This window comes from Mastacembelus armatus, chromosome 8 (genome assembly GCF_900324485.2).
Source record: "Mastacembelus armatus chromosome 8, fMasArm1.2, whole genome shotgun sequence".
Taxonomy (NCBI): Eukaryota; Metazoa; Chordata; class Actinopteri; order Synbranchiformes; family Mastacembelidae; genus Mastacembelus; species Mastacembelus armatus.
The window spans coordinates 11,141,180-11,160,923 of NC_046640.1; the positions used below are offsets into that span (position 1 = coordinate 11,141,180).

Genomic DNA, 19,744 nt, shown 5'->3' on the forward strand with positions numbered 1-19,744 from the left:
AGCAGACAGCAAAACACTAGAGACAGCAGAGGAGAGAGAGGGGTGAGATCTGCGACAATGACCGCACTCAGACTCAAACAGATGCATATAGTGTATCAGGGCGCCACCATTATGCAGTTTAAAGGCTTCTTTGTTTTTTTTTTTTTAGATCATAGCCCAGTATGTCCATAACATTTTGCAAATACATTCTTGTTCCTCAGAAGATGTGTCTTTTTGAACTCTTTGTTCATCCTAGCACTGCATTTAAACCAAAACTACTGAAGGCAGTGTGAAATGTGTAGCCGTGTTATGCATCAAAAGTTTCACCAGTGTTTATGAAAATAATATAATAATATGCTTTATAGAATTAAAAACATATTATTCAGCTGTTGAACCATAAACATTATCATAATCATATCCAATGACCTCTTACACCTGTTTTGCATGGTCAACATCATAAACACTCCACCTGAATGTAAAAAGGCTCAAATGTAGGGATTAACATCAATCACCTTAATGACTCAACCCAACACAAAGCAGTTTAGGAATCAAAAAGCAATAAGTTGTTCTATGCACCCCTGGGCATGGCTGTGAAATATTGTTTTTGGTTTTGTGATTAAGTTTAATAAATTCTTTAAAAACATTTCCTTACCTGCACATTTTCTCTGAGGTCTGTGGCCTCCCTGAGGGGCTGGGTGGATGCTCTGAAGAGCTCGTCCACTACTTTAATACCTGTGGTCTTGGTGGTGGTGTATTCTCTGGCCTTCCTACCCTTCCTGACAGACAGACCCCTTTTATGTGCCTTTCCTCCACCCCGCCTGTTGGTGATGGCAATATGGACAAATAGGGTTGTATTGGGTATGAACTCTCCAGTAAGGGATTGCAGAGGGACATGTCTATAGCCTGGCTGTAGGCACTCAAAGGGGATGGTGTATTGGCCAATAAACTCATCTCCAATGTAGTCATCATCTAGCACTACAAAACGTAGCACTGAAAGTTCTGGTAAATTGATCTGGAATTCAAAACTCTCATCAAAAATAGGGTTGTCACCATTCTGGGACACAGTCTTGGTTCTTTGCTCAGCACAGTCAGCTGGGATGCCATGGATCTCCACATATATGTAGGGCTCCACCACATCACCTTTAGCAGCAGAGCCACGAGGCTTGGGCAGATTCTGCCCACTGATGACTTTAATGTGAAGAAGCTGGGCAGACACCCCTGGCAGGGAGTCCCGAGCATTGGCACTAAAGTAGGACACCTCCTCCCTCATGATGGCTGGCCGCAAAACATACCCACAGTTGCCATTCTGCCTGAACCAGCCCAGGTTGAGGTCCATCATTAAGCCTGGAGTCTGGTAGTTCATGGCCACAATCTGGCATCCACATTTCCAAAAATCCTGGGGGTTCATGTTGCTGGCATCGATCCTCATTGGTGTGGGATACACCCTGGAGAGAAAGCGCTTGTTATAACAGACAAACTCTTCTGGGAACTCATTGGCAAACCTGTTTGCATCTAACTCATTGAAGGAGCAAATCTCCCAGTATTTTTGGTCCCTCTTAGAGATCTCAAAGTCTCTGAACTGAACAGACTTGCAGAGCGATACAAGATCAGAGAGCTCCCTGCACAGTCTGAGACTTTTGTAGCCTAAGCCATTCAGCTGGTCCTTCTCATCGACTCCCACTCTTCGGGACATTTCAAGACCTTCCTCCTCATCCGTCACATCTCCATCAGTGTCAGTGCAGCTGGGTGGTAGCTTCTTCCCCTTGATGAGGATTTTACCTTTGAGTTTCTCAGGAGATGGTAGGTAGGTTTCCTCCTTGTTGGGAGGCTGAATGTACAGTTTGTCCCCTAAAATCTTCTTCATGTGCTGTGCCATGACCCTTTGCTGGGGAATACAGCAGTGGGTCACTAAGCAGAGAATCAGGGGATACTCTGAGCTCTCAAAAGCATATTGATTTATAATGTCAAGGACTTTAGAGAATGCTAGCTGTGAGGCTACAGAACTACCTACATACACCACTGGTTCATTATCAGGACCATCCCAAACAATGACCTCAATGCTTCGACAGCCCATCCTTAGGGCTCGGATGTAGCTGCTGATGTCAGAAGAGCCCCAGAAATGGTCTTCCAGAAGGGAAGCATTATGTGAAGAATTGATATAGTAGTGGGACAGAGGCTGAGTCATATCCTGGCACACACGCTTGTGCTGGGGGTCAAAGATGTGGCATTCTGAGGAGAGGAGGTAGTGCGTAAATCCATCAATGGAGAGGTACCCTTTTTCCCTGCCTTCAGCAGATGGCTCAAATTTCTGAACAATATCCCTGCACATGTCCTCTGTTACACCTTCCACACCCTGCTCAACCTCTACAAATAGCATCAGATCTTTACTGTCCAGGTACTCCTTATTACTGGAGAACTGCACCAGCAGGAAGAAAATCTCTGGCCGTGTACAGAGTTCACAGTAGGCCTCCACAAAGGTATCCATGTTAATTGCCTCCCCATATTGGTCTTTAGCTTTCTGAAGTTCTTTGAACTTCAGCTCTATCCTTGACTCTTTCATTCCAGGGTTAAGCCCCTTGATTATCTGGGTGGCCCTGAACAAATCTATGTGTCCTTCTTTTTCCGTATCTGCTAGCTCAAACACTGAGCCAATCCAAGATGTCCGTAGACTTGGCTGACTGGGCTCCATCATGTTCACTGTATGCCGGCCATAGGATACCAGATACCTCAGGCCCATCACCCAGGTGCTGACAACATCTGCTGTGCTGGCTACCAAATCTAAAGACTCATAGTTATCCCCATAGATGATTGAAAAGGCGCATTCATCAGGGAACTGATCTGAGAGACCATTGCTGCGCAGAACAGGAGTTTTCTTTCCCAAACGGACTTCTTTTATGCTCTTGATCTCTAGTTTGGCCTTCTCTGAATCCTTCTTGGATGGCTCCCAGCGGAGCCAGTGCATGTCTGGATCCAGCAGGAAGTACCGGTTGTACATGCGCGAGTTTGAGCGCACTTTCTTCATCTCGCAACCTTCCATCATGAAGGCCATGCAAGCAGCTGTGCTGCTGATCTTGCGGTCGCTTGGCATTGAGCTGAAGGAGACCGTTTTCTTCCTCACCTGCCTCTGTTTGGAACCATCCTGGAAACAAAATGGGGTGGGGGAGGGTTGGAGGAGAGAAAGAGTTCTCAGTTAGCCTGTGCATGTGAATTTTTAAAATAGCAATGAAGACTCCAATGAGATTATAATGGTTAGAAGAGCAGAAATAAGAAAAAAGACCTTAGACAAACACTGTTGTAAAAGTGCCCCTTTCATTTCAGTGACTTTACCCCTACAGATCTGCACACAGAATCCTAAAAGATGGACAGACATGCATCTAAAAATAAACTGTCATCCTGCTTAAAGTAGTAGTAGCAGCACAATTTCCTATATCCACGGTTCAGCCAAAAAAACAAAACAAACTTGCACCTTGTACACCTGTTACAAAGCCAGCTTAGCTCTCATAACTGTTAGAAACCTGACCTAAAGCAAAGCCTCAGGCAGGCTCCTTCTGGCTAATGGTGGCTGGGTATGTTCAGTTAGGGCCACATTTTAAAACCTGACACCTGCAGCATCTGTAACTCTTTTAAAACTTTTTATTTATGTCTGACAAAAGTTTTGTTTTTCCTGTTTCACTGTGTTTCATGTGTTGTTTTACTATTTTATCAATTTCTATTGTATTTAGGGGCTTCTTGTGACATTTTTGAAAGGAGTTATATAAATGAAATAAAGTGTTATGAAAATTATAATGATTATAAAAGGTAAAGAGAGACGTGATAAACTGATCAGTTAACTGTGTTAATCTGCCAAATGCAACTATGAGAGTATAATGGGCAGCAATTAAACCTCCAGTTGTCAACTGCCTAGTAGGGGTCTATTTTGTTTTTCTCCTCAGCAATGAACCAACATACTGGGGCCCCAGCATCTTTTTTGATGTTTGACTGTTAGAATGGCAAAAATAATCATTAATTTTCTATTTATGAGAGAACAATAGCCTTAGATGTAATTACATGCTTATTTAAAGTGCACATACCCTTGTATAATTATTCTGGTCATATATTAAATTGCATAACTTCATGTAAAGACAGTAACATTTGGTGTTTTCCCTTGAGACAAACTGTAATATACAGAAATGCATATGGAATTAGACTGTTTCATTTTAAAACAGGATTGATTGATGTCTACAAAGCTAGAGATAAGATTTCAGTTTGGCTGAAGTGACAATGGCTCAAAAAAAGTGAGGAGCTTTAAAACCCATATAATGTAACCTAATAATGGCAAAGATTTTTTGGTTTAACATTCAACCTGAAGGCAACATACATTTCTTGCCAGACGATTCCAACTTAATAAGAAAGTTTGTTGAAACGCTGAGGTGGCTGTCTCTCAACAACATTTCATGCTAAAGGCAAGCCTGAAAGTGCTGAAAGAAACTGATGCACAACACAGCACCTGTCACGACTTTTGCGGCTTTTCTAGGTCTATGAGTGAAGCTGGCAGAAAGCAGACAGCACTGCCCTATTTCCAGACAGGGCTGTGGTTAGCAAGATAGCCTGAATGCAGATGGCCTGGTTTGGGGCTTGGAAAATGGGCTTGTTGAATAATGCATACCATAGAGAGCAGTACATTAAAATCAAACCTAAAACAATCCACAAATTACCATTACATATTAAAGATTCTAGACACAAAGCCTTTGAGGGTGTCATTATGAGACAAATTCTCTTTCCAATAAACATCTAGTGAAAACATCTACTACCACAGTTATGCATCAGTGGTGCTGCTTGATTACTTACACTTTCAAAATCCCACTAATCTTCTCCATCTTGTTCCATGTCTCATGTTTTTTTTTTTGTAATCTAAACACGAATAGCTAAAACATGCAAAGGGCCCCAGGGCAATAGAAGAGTCAATATGTATTCCCCCCAAGACAGGAACTGCCTGAACAGGTTTGACGGCTCTCCCCAGAGAATGGTTCAACACTAGCCACAGTTAAAAACTCAGGACCATTATTCTTCCACCTGATGCTAAGAGGAAGATGACACCTAGCAACTCATCATGATTAACAAGAACCACTTGATGCAAAGCTGAAGAACTGACATGATCATTGCTTTCTCGTTTTGCCTTTGTTTTACGACCCTATCTCTACACCCTACGCAGTACTCAATATAATAATTTCCCAATCTGAAAATCTTCAGAGAATAGAAATACACAACATCCTTTAATTTGGATAACAATACTTCCTCTGAAAATAGTAGTCAGTGGCTTCACTGCTCTAACACCAGATGGTGTGTGTGGCCCAATGATGCTGGGACCACCCAAGTCAGAAGTGTTGCTCTGTTAAAATAGAGTTACTCCACAATTTATTTCTTTCCCTCAAGAAATACTTGCATGCAATTGTTGTAAGAGCTAGTGCCAAGACCCACAGGCACATGGTAATGCTTGCAACCTTGCCAACACTGTGAGGGTAGGAAGGGTGATGTTGGTTCAGCTGGAGGATAAAACAATCCCAAGTCTCTGACAGAGGTAACCTCAGAGTGAAAAGAACTTGTCAACCTAAGAAGTAGAAGGACCACAGAATTGATGTTAACCCTGTCTCTCTGTCATGATCTCATTTACTCCAAAACATCCTGCTCTCCACCAATTATACCGTTTGTAGTGGGAGATAAATCTGGAGGCTATAATCAAGAGATCATGTTTCAACCCAAATGTTATGCTCCTTAATCTTGTTAACCTACTCCTTTTGCCCCATGTGACAGAACAACTCAACTATTCATCTTTTTTTAAAAACAGACCAAAAAGACATTTGGCCTCTCCTTTGGTTTGCTCTCCTGGATCTGTTTGCAAAATCTACCAGATGGGCATCTACACTGACTGTGATATTGGAGATATGTGAAGAAAGATCTGTGAGACGGGAAGCAGGCTGCGCAAGTGGCAAGAGGAGGGAGATCTGTTCAGGTCTGATTGTTTCCAGGCCTTCTACAGGGAAGTGCTGTAACCACAGAGGGCTAAAGGGTGAGAGGGTAATCTTGTGTCTCATTAACATGCTGTTACAATTAGCTGGACAGTCAAGCAGGACAACATGCTCTTACCCTGACCCTCTCAATCAAAACCAGGCAGGCAAAGTGGTTCTGCTAGGGATCACACACACACATGCACACACACACTACTGACACTAAATTGTATGTAGTAAATTGAAATAAAAAGTCATAAGGCTGACATCTTAAAGAATTAATCATTCGCCTGGTCAGAGATGTTGACGTTGCTGATTTATGCATAAATACAAAGGTCAGGGCCAAAAAAAGAAACAAAATACATGACTGATAATGTCAACTTCCTTAAAAACAATCCCCTTTAAACATTTTTCCAAGTCTTGTCTTTCTATTTCCTACATACAGTCTTTTTATTAATCTTAATCAGCTACTACTTTGTTGCTGCCCTACTCTTTTTGCAGACCCATGGGGTCTTTCCTCATAGAGATGTATTTCTGTTATATGTGTGTGTATGTGAGAAAAGTGCCTCTGGCTTGACTGGCTGTTTCTGCAGCAGTGGTGAGGTATTTTGGTAATCTCACACACCTCCCCCATCCCTCTTCCTGTGGTGATGCTGGCGGCTCCAGGCTGGGTCAAACACTCCTTGATGGAAGGGTGAAGCTGCTTTAGATGGCCATGAGGTAAATTTCCCAGCATCCTTTGAAGGGCAGTGGTATGTCACACCCTGTCTCTCTCCCATCAGTCTCGTCACACCCTGTCGCTGGGCACCAAAAGCAATGGAGAACTTATCTCCAGGGAGGCAATTAATGCAACAAGAGCTCTCAGGTTGCTGGTTACAGCGCAGTGCCCCACCAAATGGAGTGTGCCAAAACAATAAGTCTTGAAAATAGTAGCAAAGTACACAATCTTTCATTCTTTGCATAATTTTAAATGATCATATTTACAATTATATGTTTATACTATCATCTGTAATATACACAGTACACCTGCTTAGTTTTACTGCACTCCTCTAACTTGTTGTGCTTTCTGGAAAGGAGCCCTATTGAAAAGACTAATGCCTGTTTTGTCTCTATAGAGTGCGAATGTTTGTGTGTGTGCACGTGGGTGTAACACAAGCACCCTGACCACCCTGTCAGCTGTCTAGTTATGTCAGAAAGCACAAACAAAAAAAGGTCGTCTCGCTCTGACTGCTGTCATGAACAACTTGATTGTTTCAGCACACACACATCATACTGTAGTTCCTCATCTGAGAGCTAAAAAAAGCCTGTGTCTCAGTCAATGGACTGTCAAATATTAGTATGACCAGAGTGTTAAGCTGCTCACCGTGCTTTTAAATGTGTATATGTTTCCCCGTAAGGTCTTCCTATAGGACTTTGAACATACTGCCTCTTTCATTACCTTGACCCACTTCCTCGCCATACCACCAAACCTCCAACAATCCCACCTCCTCTGTACGGCTGCGCTGGCTCCCTGCCATTTGCTACTCCTTGCTCCTATCACATCTAAACTCTAAAACGGGTCTGTAGAAAGTAGTCAGACACAGCACCGTTCCACTCGCCCCACAGAGCTAGTGTGTCATTTGTGTGTGTGCAATGTTGATGAGTGAATAAGGCAACAGGGAGGGAGCGTGGGTAATGCAGAGTGAAGACAGAACAGAGCAGAGCAGAGCCCTCTTCGTGACGTGCTCGCCAAGAAGTGAGTCCCAGGATGTGTGTTGTTTGCCTGCATGTGTGCTAGAGGATCACAGGATCAATGTCTACACACATACAGAATGCCCAGACAGACCAACTAGTCACAGCAAAGCCACAGTACACATCGAATGCACATGTTGACATGTCAAACACTGAGAACTCAAGCACACACATGTACCACGAAGACACATTCTTACACTTTTGATGATAAAGCATTACCATTAAAGTGCCCAGTGTTAATTTGTGTAACTAATTACTATTTTTAACTCAGTGATAACATTACAGTCAAGGCAATAATACCCCCTAATTATCAGATTAATGATTTTCATCATAGTAGCTGTCGTCAGCTGCCTGAAAGAAAACTGGAGTTCACAGTACCCAGGCTGAATTATTCCCATTATTTTATTTTGTGCATATCTACACACTTATGGTAACATTATACCTCAATATGATTTGTTTTCAAACATGGGAAGGATTGCCAAAATTTTGTGTGACTCAAAATGCAACAAGTAATGGGATTATCTACTGCAAAAAATATTAAATAAGTAGGGGTGATCTAATGATTTTGTGTGCTAGCTTTTATAAGATCTATTTTCTAGTGCAGAACACTAGATATGAAGCATCGTAAAGCTCGTGCGTTTGCCTTAAAGGACTTCATAGCTCAGTGAGCCTCAGTCTACTTGGACGACACAGGTGGGAGGTCATGATGACCACACCGCACTCCCTGCCACTCCTCAAGTCTCTGGGGCCCACTATCAGCCCAAGGCACCACAGTGCTTCCTCCTCCCCATCTCCAAGACGATTACACGAACTGACATCTGAATCCTGTCACACAGAGCTCAGGGCAAACATCATTCAGTCTCTAACAAACCCTACTCCTTAAAGCTGGATGGAAAGATGAGAAAGAGAAAGTGAGGGAGAGGTAAAGGCTATTTATGATGAAATTGTGTTTATGAAAGAAAGATGGATAGAAGGAGCAATTGACAGAAACTAAGAATAAGAGCTAGTTTAATTAGCTTAATGTTAACTTAATTTGTTGGACGTTTTAGCAAAGCTGTGCAACCTCAATGTCAATAAGGGCAAATTAAATCAAACTGAAAAGCAAGCTACTTCTACAGAGAAAAGGATGGAGAGATAAGTATGATGTCAGTAACATTTGCCTTGGCAGCGTGGCATTATTGTCATTCAGGCCAGTAAAGAATCTTCAAAGTAAATACTTTGGAATGGGAGGGCAAGGGAGGGATAGAGAGAATAAAGAGATAGAGAGTCAGGGGGAGAAAGAAGTCAGGCTTGTCAGTGTTTGTCACAGTAATCTCTTGTGGGCGATAGCTTCAATTCTCACAGCAGCAGTCTCAGCTGCACGTCATACAACTCATTGCACCATCTTAGTGAAGGTTTTACAGAACAAGAACATAATGTATGAATAGGTGTGAAAATCGAGGGTCTGTGAGGGAATGTGAGATGCGTGAATTGAATGTGTGCAGACATGCTTGTGGCAGTCCCAGTGCACGAATAGATTTACATTTTTATCCAGGAGGTCTGCATGACATTCGCTGTGCTTCCGATATAAAGCCCCGGTTCTGCTGTTAACACTCTTTCTGTGCTCTGATAATAAGTGGAAATCCCTCAGAGATCTCTGAACAAGCCAAAGAGCACCAAACAGTCTCACTAATTACTGTCCCACAGAGAGAGAGAGAGAGAGAGAGAGAGAGAGAGAGAGAGAGAGAGAGAGGGGGGGTCAATGCTATCGAGCTCTGGAACCACAGAATAAAAGAAAAGCACCAAGTGGTGCCGTCCAGGTCAGATACCTCAGTCACAAAGTGTTCTTTTCTAAGAGTGCATTTATTTATTTAGCATGATCAGTATGGCGTGTCTACAGGTTTTCTCATAAACAACATCACACATATGAGCCATTTGGATGCACACATGTACATATACATGCACACAAACGACAGGGTCTTTATCACACCATCCTTATTCTCCCCAGCTGCTGTCCTCGTGCTTTCCATCACCTTGCATCACCAGTGGGGCCAATTATTTCCAGCAGAAGCCATTTCATAACCTCTGTTTAGGTGAGTTTTGTGTTTCACGTGTGCATACTTGCTGCAAAGCACAAGGGACAGACACAGACAGACACAGATAGAGAGAGTGTGTCTCTTTTTCACAGTCCAGTCGTATTGACTTCATGATTTCCTCCTGGTGAGCTTCCTGTACCAGTGATCATCCTCTTTTGTAGGCAAGGTGTCCACCGTCGGTCTCAGCTCCCACTCATTCTGAGTGAGTGTGTGTCAGTCGGGTCATGTTGATAATTCGGTAGAAGCTGTGTTAAATAATAACAGTAGTTGTTTGTCCCTCAAATACCTCACAATCTCCTGTCAATCATGCTCTACACTATTTTCCCTGGTTTAATGGAGGATGTTTCAAGGTTGTTTTATCAGCTCATATTCATGATTTCACACCTCCTCCATAAAGTATGCCAGCTGTGTACAGGCTCTGTGCCCTCATTCAACTAATGTGTCTGAGCTTCCCAGAACAGAATTTGCCAAGATTACAGTGTTCAGTCCTCGGTGGGGGAACACACACATCTAAAAATACATGCACCCATGGCACTATCAGACAACTTTCATAAAATGGCACACTGTTGCTGACAAATGAAAATCTTTATCCCTTAAGTCATTCTTATGTTTTTACTACTTAAACCTGCAACTGGAACATTTGCACCTTGGTGTTGCAATCTCCAAAATTCGGTGACAGAAAAAAGTATGAAAGTTTAGAAAAATTCCCCTAAATCTTTATATTTACCAGAGTAGCTTTATTTGCCTCACTTTATAATGAATGCACCAAAAGGAGAAGAGAGGACTGGTGAGTATTTGCTTTGCTTCAGTGTAGAAAACACTGCAGTTTATTATTTTGTTTTAGGCTTGGGTTAGTTACTTCCTCTGCATGAAGAAAAACTATGAAAACAACAACTTTATCTGGGCAAACAAGCTGAAACGATGTTGTCCCTATTAGGAATAGGATGCTCTTACCTCTTGCAGCACTGATTTCAGTAAGACTGACTGAATATTAAAGTATGTGGACAACTGTATTACCATTCAAGTCAAATAAAATCATGAAAGTCAATATAAGTGGAGTTTCTAGGTTTTTATCTGGCAACCCCCTTATGCTAGCAAACAGATAGTTGCACACCGGTCCCGTCATAGCTACCACTACTGCAGGCACTCATCAAGTCCTATCAGATCTAACTGTTTAATACTCCCCCATGGTCTACACTGCTTTAATTAAACAGTGTTGCCTCATCTCAAAGCATTCCACTCATTGCATTCATTACCACTGTGTTTTTTCATTTCCCTAAATGGTTTTCAGCCACAGGCACCGGATCTTAGCTGTGTTTGCCAAAGATGTGGAGGATATGGCGGAGTGTGACATGAAAGTGTGTTTGTTCAACTCCCAGCGATGACAAGTGAAAGAACACTGTCACTGGTGCATTGACAGCTGGGTCATCAGTCCACTCCTTTCTGTCTATTGCTTGTCCTTTACTCTCTCGTTACTGTTCGCTCTCCTAATTTGGTTTCTTTCTTTTGTCCTGTCTTAGTCTTTCTGTCGCTTTCTTTACATACAGTATATTTCTTCATACAGCACCAATAAAGAGATTAGATTGATACTGGGAAACATCTAAGGTCAGACTTGTAGTATGCTGAATGTTTCCACCCTGTGGGAGATGATCTATCACTTCCTCAATAACATCTGACAGAGGCAGCTGCTCACAAAGAATTGTCTGCCTGAGCCTCGGGCACCACAAAACGGCAAGCCAGGGGAATTCTTTTGGGCACATATGCACATGCACATGCATGTACACGCAGGCATGCACACACACACACACACACACACACACACACACACACACACACACACACACACACACACACACACACACACACACACACACACACACACACACACACACACACGATGTGGAAATTTAACCATCCCTTTCTGTTTCTTCTCAGTAAGTTTATGTGAGACTACAGCTCACTTGGAGCAGCAAGTGAAAAAGTTGCAGTGGCTTATCACAGCTAGACAGAGGAAGCTGAGGATGAACAGGATGCCGGTTAAGAACAAATATCACCCTGCCAGGGTGATATTGATGCCACACATCTCTGCAACATTTAACCTCTGTCTCAGACACAATACCACCAAGAGTTTACAGGCAGCTCTGCACCACAGCTGAAAGTAAGAGAGAGATGTTATCTGTGTGGTATAAGACAAGAAAAGCTGCAGTCTTTGAAGCCTCAAAGATTCGGTATGGGATTTGCTTAGCTCTTCAACTATAAATAAAACCATTACAAGACAATGAGGCCACAAGTTTGATCACTCTCAATTGTTGTCTCGGATTGCCTGCACCAGCATCCTCAGTGTTAGGTCTGTCAGTGCGGTTGCATGGTGCATAACCTTGACTGCCGTCTGCATTGCAGCGAATGGCAAGGAGAGAGAGGTGCCTCCACCTGCCACCAGAGAGCTGTGCTGCTGCAGTACAGGACATCCCTGTTACACTCCTCTCCCCTTGCCCACACTGCCTCCACCTCACCTTGCTTTTTTTCCCTCTCATCTATTCCCTGAATGGGACCAGAGAAAGGGGAAATAAATCAGGAGCAGCATCCTGCACTGGCCTCTAACAGATGTGCCTCATGGTATTCACGGAGCAGTGCTTGGCTCAAATACACACATACAGCAGCCTGTCCTTGATGATTCTGTATTTGCCCCTTTGTGGTGTACACTGGAAAGAAACTCACAAGCACAGGTGACGTCCATGATCCATACCTACATTCTTGCCTCGCAATCCAAAAGAGGTTCTGTTTTCTATCCTACACCTCCTCATGTATGCCCACACACGCAGTGCTTCATTGTAAAACCCACACATTGCTGTGGAGGTACACACCTGCCTCCGTGTGCAGCACACTCACTGTCCAAACGCCCACAATGTATGTATTTTAAGCATCCAAAGCTGAGAAGCTATTTAGAAGCTGAAGTAGAGAAAGAGGAGAAGAAGGCTAATATTGGCAGGTGTTCAGTGAATTCCAGTCACCTGTGTAGGTGCAGAGGACTGTGTGTGGGCGGAAGAGCAAGCAAGCTTACTATAGCACAGTGCACATGGAGCCTTTGGTGAAGGCTATTGTTTTCTTCCAAACCCTCATCTCTGCTCACTGTTTGGCAAAAAATAAGACTACGTCTCTGAGCAAGCTTTGATCAATGATGCATTTTCGCTCTGACACATTCCACCCCTGCGTCCATAAAGCCCACTCAACGCTATAAATATTCCTCCGTGAGCCCAATCGTTGGCTGGGCTTCTTTTGTCTCGTCAAGAGGTTGGCAAACCGACTGGTGGACTGTTCCAGTGCCAGTTAAAAAAAAAAAAAAAAAAAACTGGCATGGAATCGGCGCCGCTCATCTTTGATCTGCAGGACGAGGAGTCTTCTTACACTGCTCCTTCCCTCTCCCTTTTTATTAGACCATCATTCACCATTAACTGGTAAAGTATATTTGATCCATGACTTGAATGTTTTACTTGACTTTCAAAATTTCATCACCTTACTAGTTAGTGGAAGATAGTCCTGCACTTAAGTACAAAGCTGAAGTGCATACTTAAAAAAAACACACACTACATTTCAGAGGGATATATACAATATATATTTATTGTATGAAATTATTTGATAACTATTTTCCTGATATCAATAAAGATCATCAAACTAACAGTGAGCCTGTAACAAACAATAACCAAACAATATATGAAATTTAAAAGTAGCTCCAACTCCACTGACTGACATTAAAACACTGCTTTACACATTATAATTATCAATAATACCAATCCAATTATGTAATATACAATAACACATATAACACTGCCATGGGCCATTTTGCACAACTAGTATTTTTAATAATGCATTTTTGTGATGTTTAATTGCTATACACAAGGATTTGAATACTAAACTTCTAGTTAACTAGTTAAGGATCACTGGTGATAACTAGTATGAGTTAGGAGTTAGGACAGATTCAGCTGCTGCTGAGCTCAGTAACTTTCATTTTTCTTCCAATATTAGAGACAAATGTTGGACAGGAGGGAGTGGGTGTATAAATGTACAGTAAAGGGAGGATAAAGGACATAGGAACAGAGTGTTTCACCTGTAGGTGAAGGTAACCTTGGCATTTGCCCGGCAAGCCTAACTGGCAGGACTGCAGTCTGAGAATCATGTCCATCCTGCACCTGCTTGGTGAACTGACTAGTGATGGAGCTGCAGTGAAAAGACATGGGCAAAAAAACTGGGGGTCTCTTACATAAGAAAGAAGGTGGTTGGCATGCAAGGGAAGAACAGGGAGAACAACGGTTCCTATTTTTAGATCTGGCCGCACTCCTTTAGTGAGAAGAGGGGGAGTCAGGATTCCCTGGGAGAGAAGTGAACAGCAGGAGGGGAGGTGAATCTAATAAGGATGCGTCAGAAAGCCATGCTGATATCCAGGCCTTGATACAAGCTGACCCAGTTTCACCAAAAAGCCAAGGCCATTATCCCCCATATATTTGCTTGGTAAAGGTCATGTGAAGGTGACCAGGAGGCCAAGTCTTAAGTCAACTATATTCTAACTATTCTTTAGAAAGTCAACTTTTCTTCTTCTGTTATTTTGATGCAAAGCAAGATCTATACAGTGTCACCTATGACCAGCATCATTTTTTTCTTTGGCATGACTACGGCTGACTCTAAACACAGTGGGGATGCAGCAGCCCCAAAACAATCAACACATTTATAATCAAACGCGAAGTGATCCTCAGGCGTCCTCTGGTATATAAAAAAAAAAAAAGTGCTATTTAAGAGGACATGGAATCCAATCTGCTGAGTGTCTCACACAATCCTCTCCAGAGCGGGCTCCAGTGGGACCACCATCTCAATGTGGTTTTCAAAGTGTCCAAAAAACATGTTATCCAAGCTTATTTCATTTCATCATGTAGTCTCCTTCTCTGTGTTTAGACAAGAAGCATTAATTTTCTGTCTCTTTTTTGACTAGCTCATTCACTCAAATTCACATTAGATGTTTCTATGTATTCTGAGTTGTAAAACTACACAGATAACAAAAAATTATCATCTTAACACTACACTAACCTATTTAGATCTCGGTTCCAACTGTACATACTCATACGAAACTAAAATTCGCATCAAGGGGCGGAAACAGCTATAATGAGGTTGATAAACAAGCAAAGCACCGCTGGACTATTTTGGTCTTTTGTTGTGTTATCTCTTTTTGTGGTTGACTTTACAGCTCCCTGTGGAGCACAAAGCATTGTAAGCCTTCAGCTATTAGCTAGAGAGGCAGTAGATCCACATCAGTGTTGGAGGGAGCACCTCTCGGTGTGGACCTTCAGACCCTGCCATTACCACTCAGGGTAGCCATGAGGCCCCAGTGACTGTTTTGAAGGTAAAACTTGCCCCAACTAGCATCATTTGTGTTGAGTCTCTTTGGAGATGAAATGTGAAATCCAACATAGCACATAAACACACGGTCGATGGTAGAAACTGACATCCGAAGTCACAGCATCACTCACTTCCCTTCAAGGACAACACATTTTGTGGGGCATTTGCATAATTATGGAGAGATAAGTGCTGAGAATGGTATTTGACACCCTTCAGAATGGAAAAATAAAAATACCACTGTGGAATAGCTGCTTTGACATACCAGGCTTATGTGTGTGGGTGTCACAGAGAGGGGTAGAGGGGGAATCCAGGGTCAGAACAGCTGTTTAGAGCTTTGGTGCAGGGGGCACACAACATAAAGCTCCATTAGCTGAAATAAAGATTTTCCCCCTACAGGGACAAATCCTGCCAAACTATGGCTTAAAATAAAGTGTCTACAGTAACAGTAGAAGACCTAGTAAATCTTCAGCCCTGAGAAAAAATGATCTGTGTGCTGTCCTATTACACGTGTTGTGAATTAAATTCCAATTTGAGCTTGAAAAATCAATACTTTTTCAGTGCAGAGAGTTTTTTGGTGTTGACATTCGCTTGCTGAAATGAAAAATCTTCTTCAGCTTAGTGAACTTAGCAGAATTTGAGGCCAGTCCACCAGACGTCACATGCACTGGTGATCCTACAGGGCGCTCCTCTGTTCATCCATGTGCTGCTCACTACGACCCCTCCCTTCCTCCCTCTCTTCCTCTTTTCCTCCCTTCCTACTGGCATTTTTTTTTCCTGGGTCTAAATAGACTCATCTGAAGGATGAACTCAATTCGACCATCATTTGTCTTGTGTTTTTGTTATTTCCCTCCGCCTGCACTGTTTACTAGAAGTTCTTCAATCACAGGGCCATTGCAATCGGAGCCTCCTTTGTCACTTCCTGTACAAAAGGTTTATTGTGATTCAAAATGCTGCGTCTGTGAGCATTCTGGCTGATTTACTACACCTGTTAAGAACAACAGCAATCTCAGTCCCGCACTGCTCCACTGTACTGTCTTAGCGTGCAGGAGGGATTTAACAATTGTAACACTGCAGCACAGTGATAATAATATCACTGAAATTTTTACTACATGGTGGCAGCGGCCATTAACAGAAAGTGTCCTCTTCCATTCCTTCTATCTCTGTTTATGTTGCTCTTCCTTCCAGATCTCTGTTTGCATTGCAGGGGCAGCTGAAGGACAAATGTCACACACACACACTTTTCACACACAACGTAATGCAAATGCTCAGCAGCTAATCTGATCAAACATAAGGAAAACAGACAAAAAACTGCCAGCTGCATAATCTTATAAGACTCTCATCAGTGAGTAAACATTGTGGGAATGCAAAACTCTAGGAAGGTGAGACAAGGAGAAGACCACATATATCAACACACTGTACTTTCAACATAGCTCTGGACCACAGAGTAGCAAAAGGGTTTACACCACTTCTCATCATAGATCTGTACACTATTGATTTAAGCACTGCCCACACCTAATTAGCTCCATCTGCATCTTTGTCTTTCACACTCAGATTTTCTTTTCACAAGCTACGAGTGTCCATTGCTGTCAATCAAAGTGCAGTTGACTCCAGATCACAATGAAACGCCAGTTTCTCAGTTGAAGAAGCTGAAATTCATCAGCAGTGACCTTTCCTCAGGAAAGCCAGGCACATCTAGCATTTTATTTTATTCACCAACTTGTCTGTGACAGATAACAGTGAAATTATGAGCAGAAAAAGGAAATCAAAGCCTCATGGATACAGAAAGCTTTCTCTCTTTTTGCACATTGTAAACACCTTCATTAAGTAATGATGTCAGAAGTAAAGAGAGATTCTAACATGATTTGCTGGAGTTCAGAAGGGGTAAAAAGCAGATAGCAAAACTCTTCGAGTGATGAATGAAAAAGCTTTGTTACGTATGATAATGCAGCTATGCTGACAGGGAGTGTGTTATTTTTATTTCAATCTAAAAGCAAAACAAAAATGTTATAGTACATTTTGAAAAAGAACAAAAAAACAAGGATGACTTTTTTAGTATATAGGTGTTTTTCCTCTGGCTTTAGCTGCTGCTGCTCTGGTCCTCCACAGACTACAAGATCAAAAAACACTGCAGAGAACCTCCATTTGGGGACCTGCATCTTGCTAGACCCATCAAAGCCCATATCCAGACATCATGCTAACAGGGCACAAACCTTTAGGAAATAGAAGACAAGTTAAATATAAGGGTTAGGAAAGCACTAAAGTGGCCTGATCTGCTTTCCTCAAGCTTTTTTTTTTTAGATAAAGCAGTTCTTTCTTTCTAGAAGAGGCTTAGCCTATTGACATTCACACAGCTATATTCAATGTAACAGCTTAAAAGCTTACATGTTCTGTTCACACTAAAGGCTGCATAACCTCCCCCCTGTCCCTCCTAAATATAGTGAAACTGCACCTTTTTTTTCTCTCATACCCTTCATGCAAAACACACAACAGCACAACAGCACAACAGACTGTTAGAGTAAAATTAAGCTACATTTTCAGAACAGACATATTGACTTAACGGTATGTATTAACACTAATGATGGGTCTGTTAAAACTAGGTGCTGAGACATATGAACGAAGAAAATAAAAACAGTTACACTGAAGGTTTTAATTAAAATACTTATTAACTAATACTTGTCTAAACTGATAGCTTTTCTACCGAGGGAAAAATAAAAATTGATTGGGCAGAAATGCAGAGGCAGCCTACCAACTCTGGGCACATGGGGAGTGGCCTCTCAATTAAAAATGGCTCTAACAGAAAAAAAATAAAATAATCACAAAACACTGTCAGTGTTGTCTAAAACACTAATAAGATTTTAAGAGATTAGTCACATTTGGTTCAAGCTGTAACAAAGTATGGCCTCCAGCAGTTTAAGTTACATATAGGCACAGTATATAGATTGTTACAAACAAATGCATTTTATCCATACTGTATTATCTAACATTAATTAAAGGCTACCATAATGTACATACAGTGGTGCATATACCATATACAGCAGTATGTGTCCGTCCAGCATTCAGTTCATTCATTTAAGATCTGGAGAGAAATGTACAGAGGTTAACAGAGTTCCCTGGCTGCCTAGCAACTCAGTGATTCCTTTAATTTGTTAATTCACACTCAAAGAAGGTCAGCGACTCAAGAGCCAACAGAGGAAGGAAGGTGTCCTCGGTATGACTAAGACTAGTGTGGGACTTCTGAAACATGCAGTTAATTGAAAAGATGATTGCTAAAAGCATTCAATAACTCCAGCTGATATGAACACTTTGTACTTTTACCTTAATCATCTATATATGCCTATATATATATATATATATATATATATAAATTTTATATATATATAAAAATCCATTTAAAGTGTCAGTGAGATTACAGTCACCACAGGTAGCATAGCAATACTACAATTTGTGCAATGGACACTAAACAGACCATTAATTTTGTTGACACAAATGCATAGAAATTTTATTTACAACTTTAAAATATGTGTGTCATATTTATAAGACAAATTAATAGCTTTAAACCTTTTTATGAAATGGTTAGGTAACAATTTGCTGCATTCTCTATGAGCACTACTCCCAAAGTAAGAGAAGTGGATTTGATTTTCTGGGGAAATAATTGTGGATGATGGGGATAGGAACGAAAAAAGATGCAGGTGAGACCGATGCCCACTCACTAATAGCAGGGCATTGCACTGAAAGCTGTGGCGCACCACTCACTGAGTCTAGTACATCCAGTTCCTGAGCTGTGCAGAGGTGGTCTGAAGGACACCAATCTCAGCATATACCGCCGGTGCATGAGGAAAACAATGAACACGGTGAAATGAGTCACCCTGTTTCAACTGTGCGGAAACGGAGTGAACATGCAGAAAGGAATCAATACACTGGATGATGGGACTGTGAGAGAAGATAGGTAAGGCTGTGGGATGTTTGCTTGTGTATTTTCCAGCACACCAGCTAATTCTGTCAAAGATAATAACAGATAAGTGCAAAGGGGCATGAACTGAGTTCTGTTCAAAAATAGGGTATCAAAAAAAAAAAAAAACTTAAAATATAAGTGAAGTCATACTTTTTTCCCCTCAGTCCGTGTCTTTGTCAGTGTTCTTCAGTTTGTATGCACACATTTCTATCACATCTTGTTACATCCATGAGGACGCAGGAAGGAAGGAATGAAGGAAAGTCTTTACAACCCAGGAGCGAGGAGCGGCCATTTGTGAGCGTACAGAGCCTCTCTGGCTGTGTCTCTGAGTGCTGAGTCAGCATGATGCAAGTATATAAAAGATTAACCAAAGCCTGCACATAATCACATCAGTTGGTCAAAAGACACTGACCTCCAAACCATGTTTAGCCTCTGAGCATTCACATGTTTTCACCTTCCTTGTCTCTTGTATCAGTGTGTCCTTTCAAACCAGGTCCAGCTGACTGGGAGTTACACCCTGTCCCATCAAAGGCCCATCATCCGTCCAAAACAAAGCCAGACATGCAGAGCAAACCTTATGAGGCATCACCTCACAGATGTCTTTCCTTCTGTGGGTCTCTCTCTCTCTCTCTCTCTCT

The 19,744-nt window shown here is 41.9% G+C and overlaps 1 protein-coding gene across 2 annotated transcripts in view; it reads right to left on the minus strand.

Annotated features, from left to right (window-relative positions):
* Positions 1-19,744, minus strand: part of LOC113140712 (inactive phospholipase C-like protein 2) — a 55,531-nt gene that overhangs the window by 18,608 nt on the left and 17,179 nt on the right. For both annotated transcript variants that reach the window (XM_026324671.1, XM_026324670.1), the window contains exon 2: positions 632-3,118. In XM_026324671.1, the coding sequence (XP_026180456.1) occupies positions 632-3,067 (2,436 nt within the window). In that variant the 5' untranslated portion in view covers positions 3,068-3,118. The remainder of the gene's footprint in view (positions 1-631; positions 3,119-19,744) is intronic.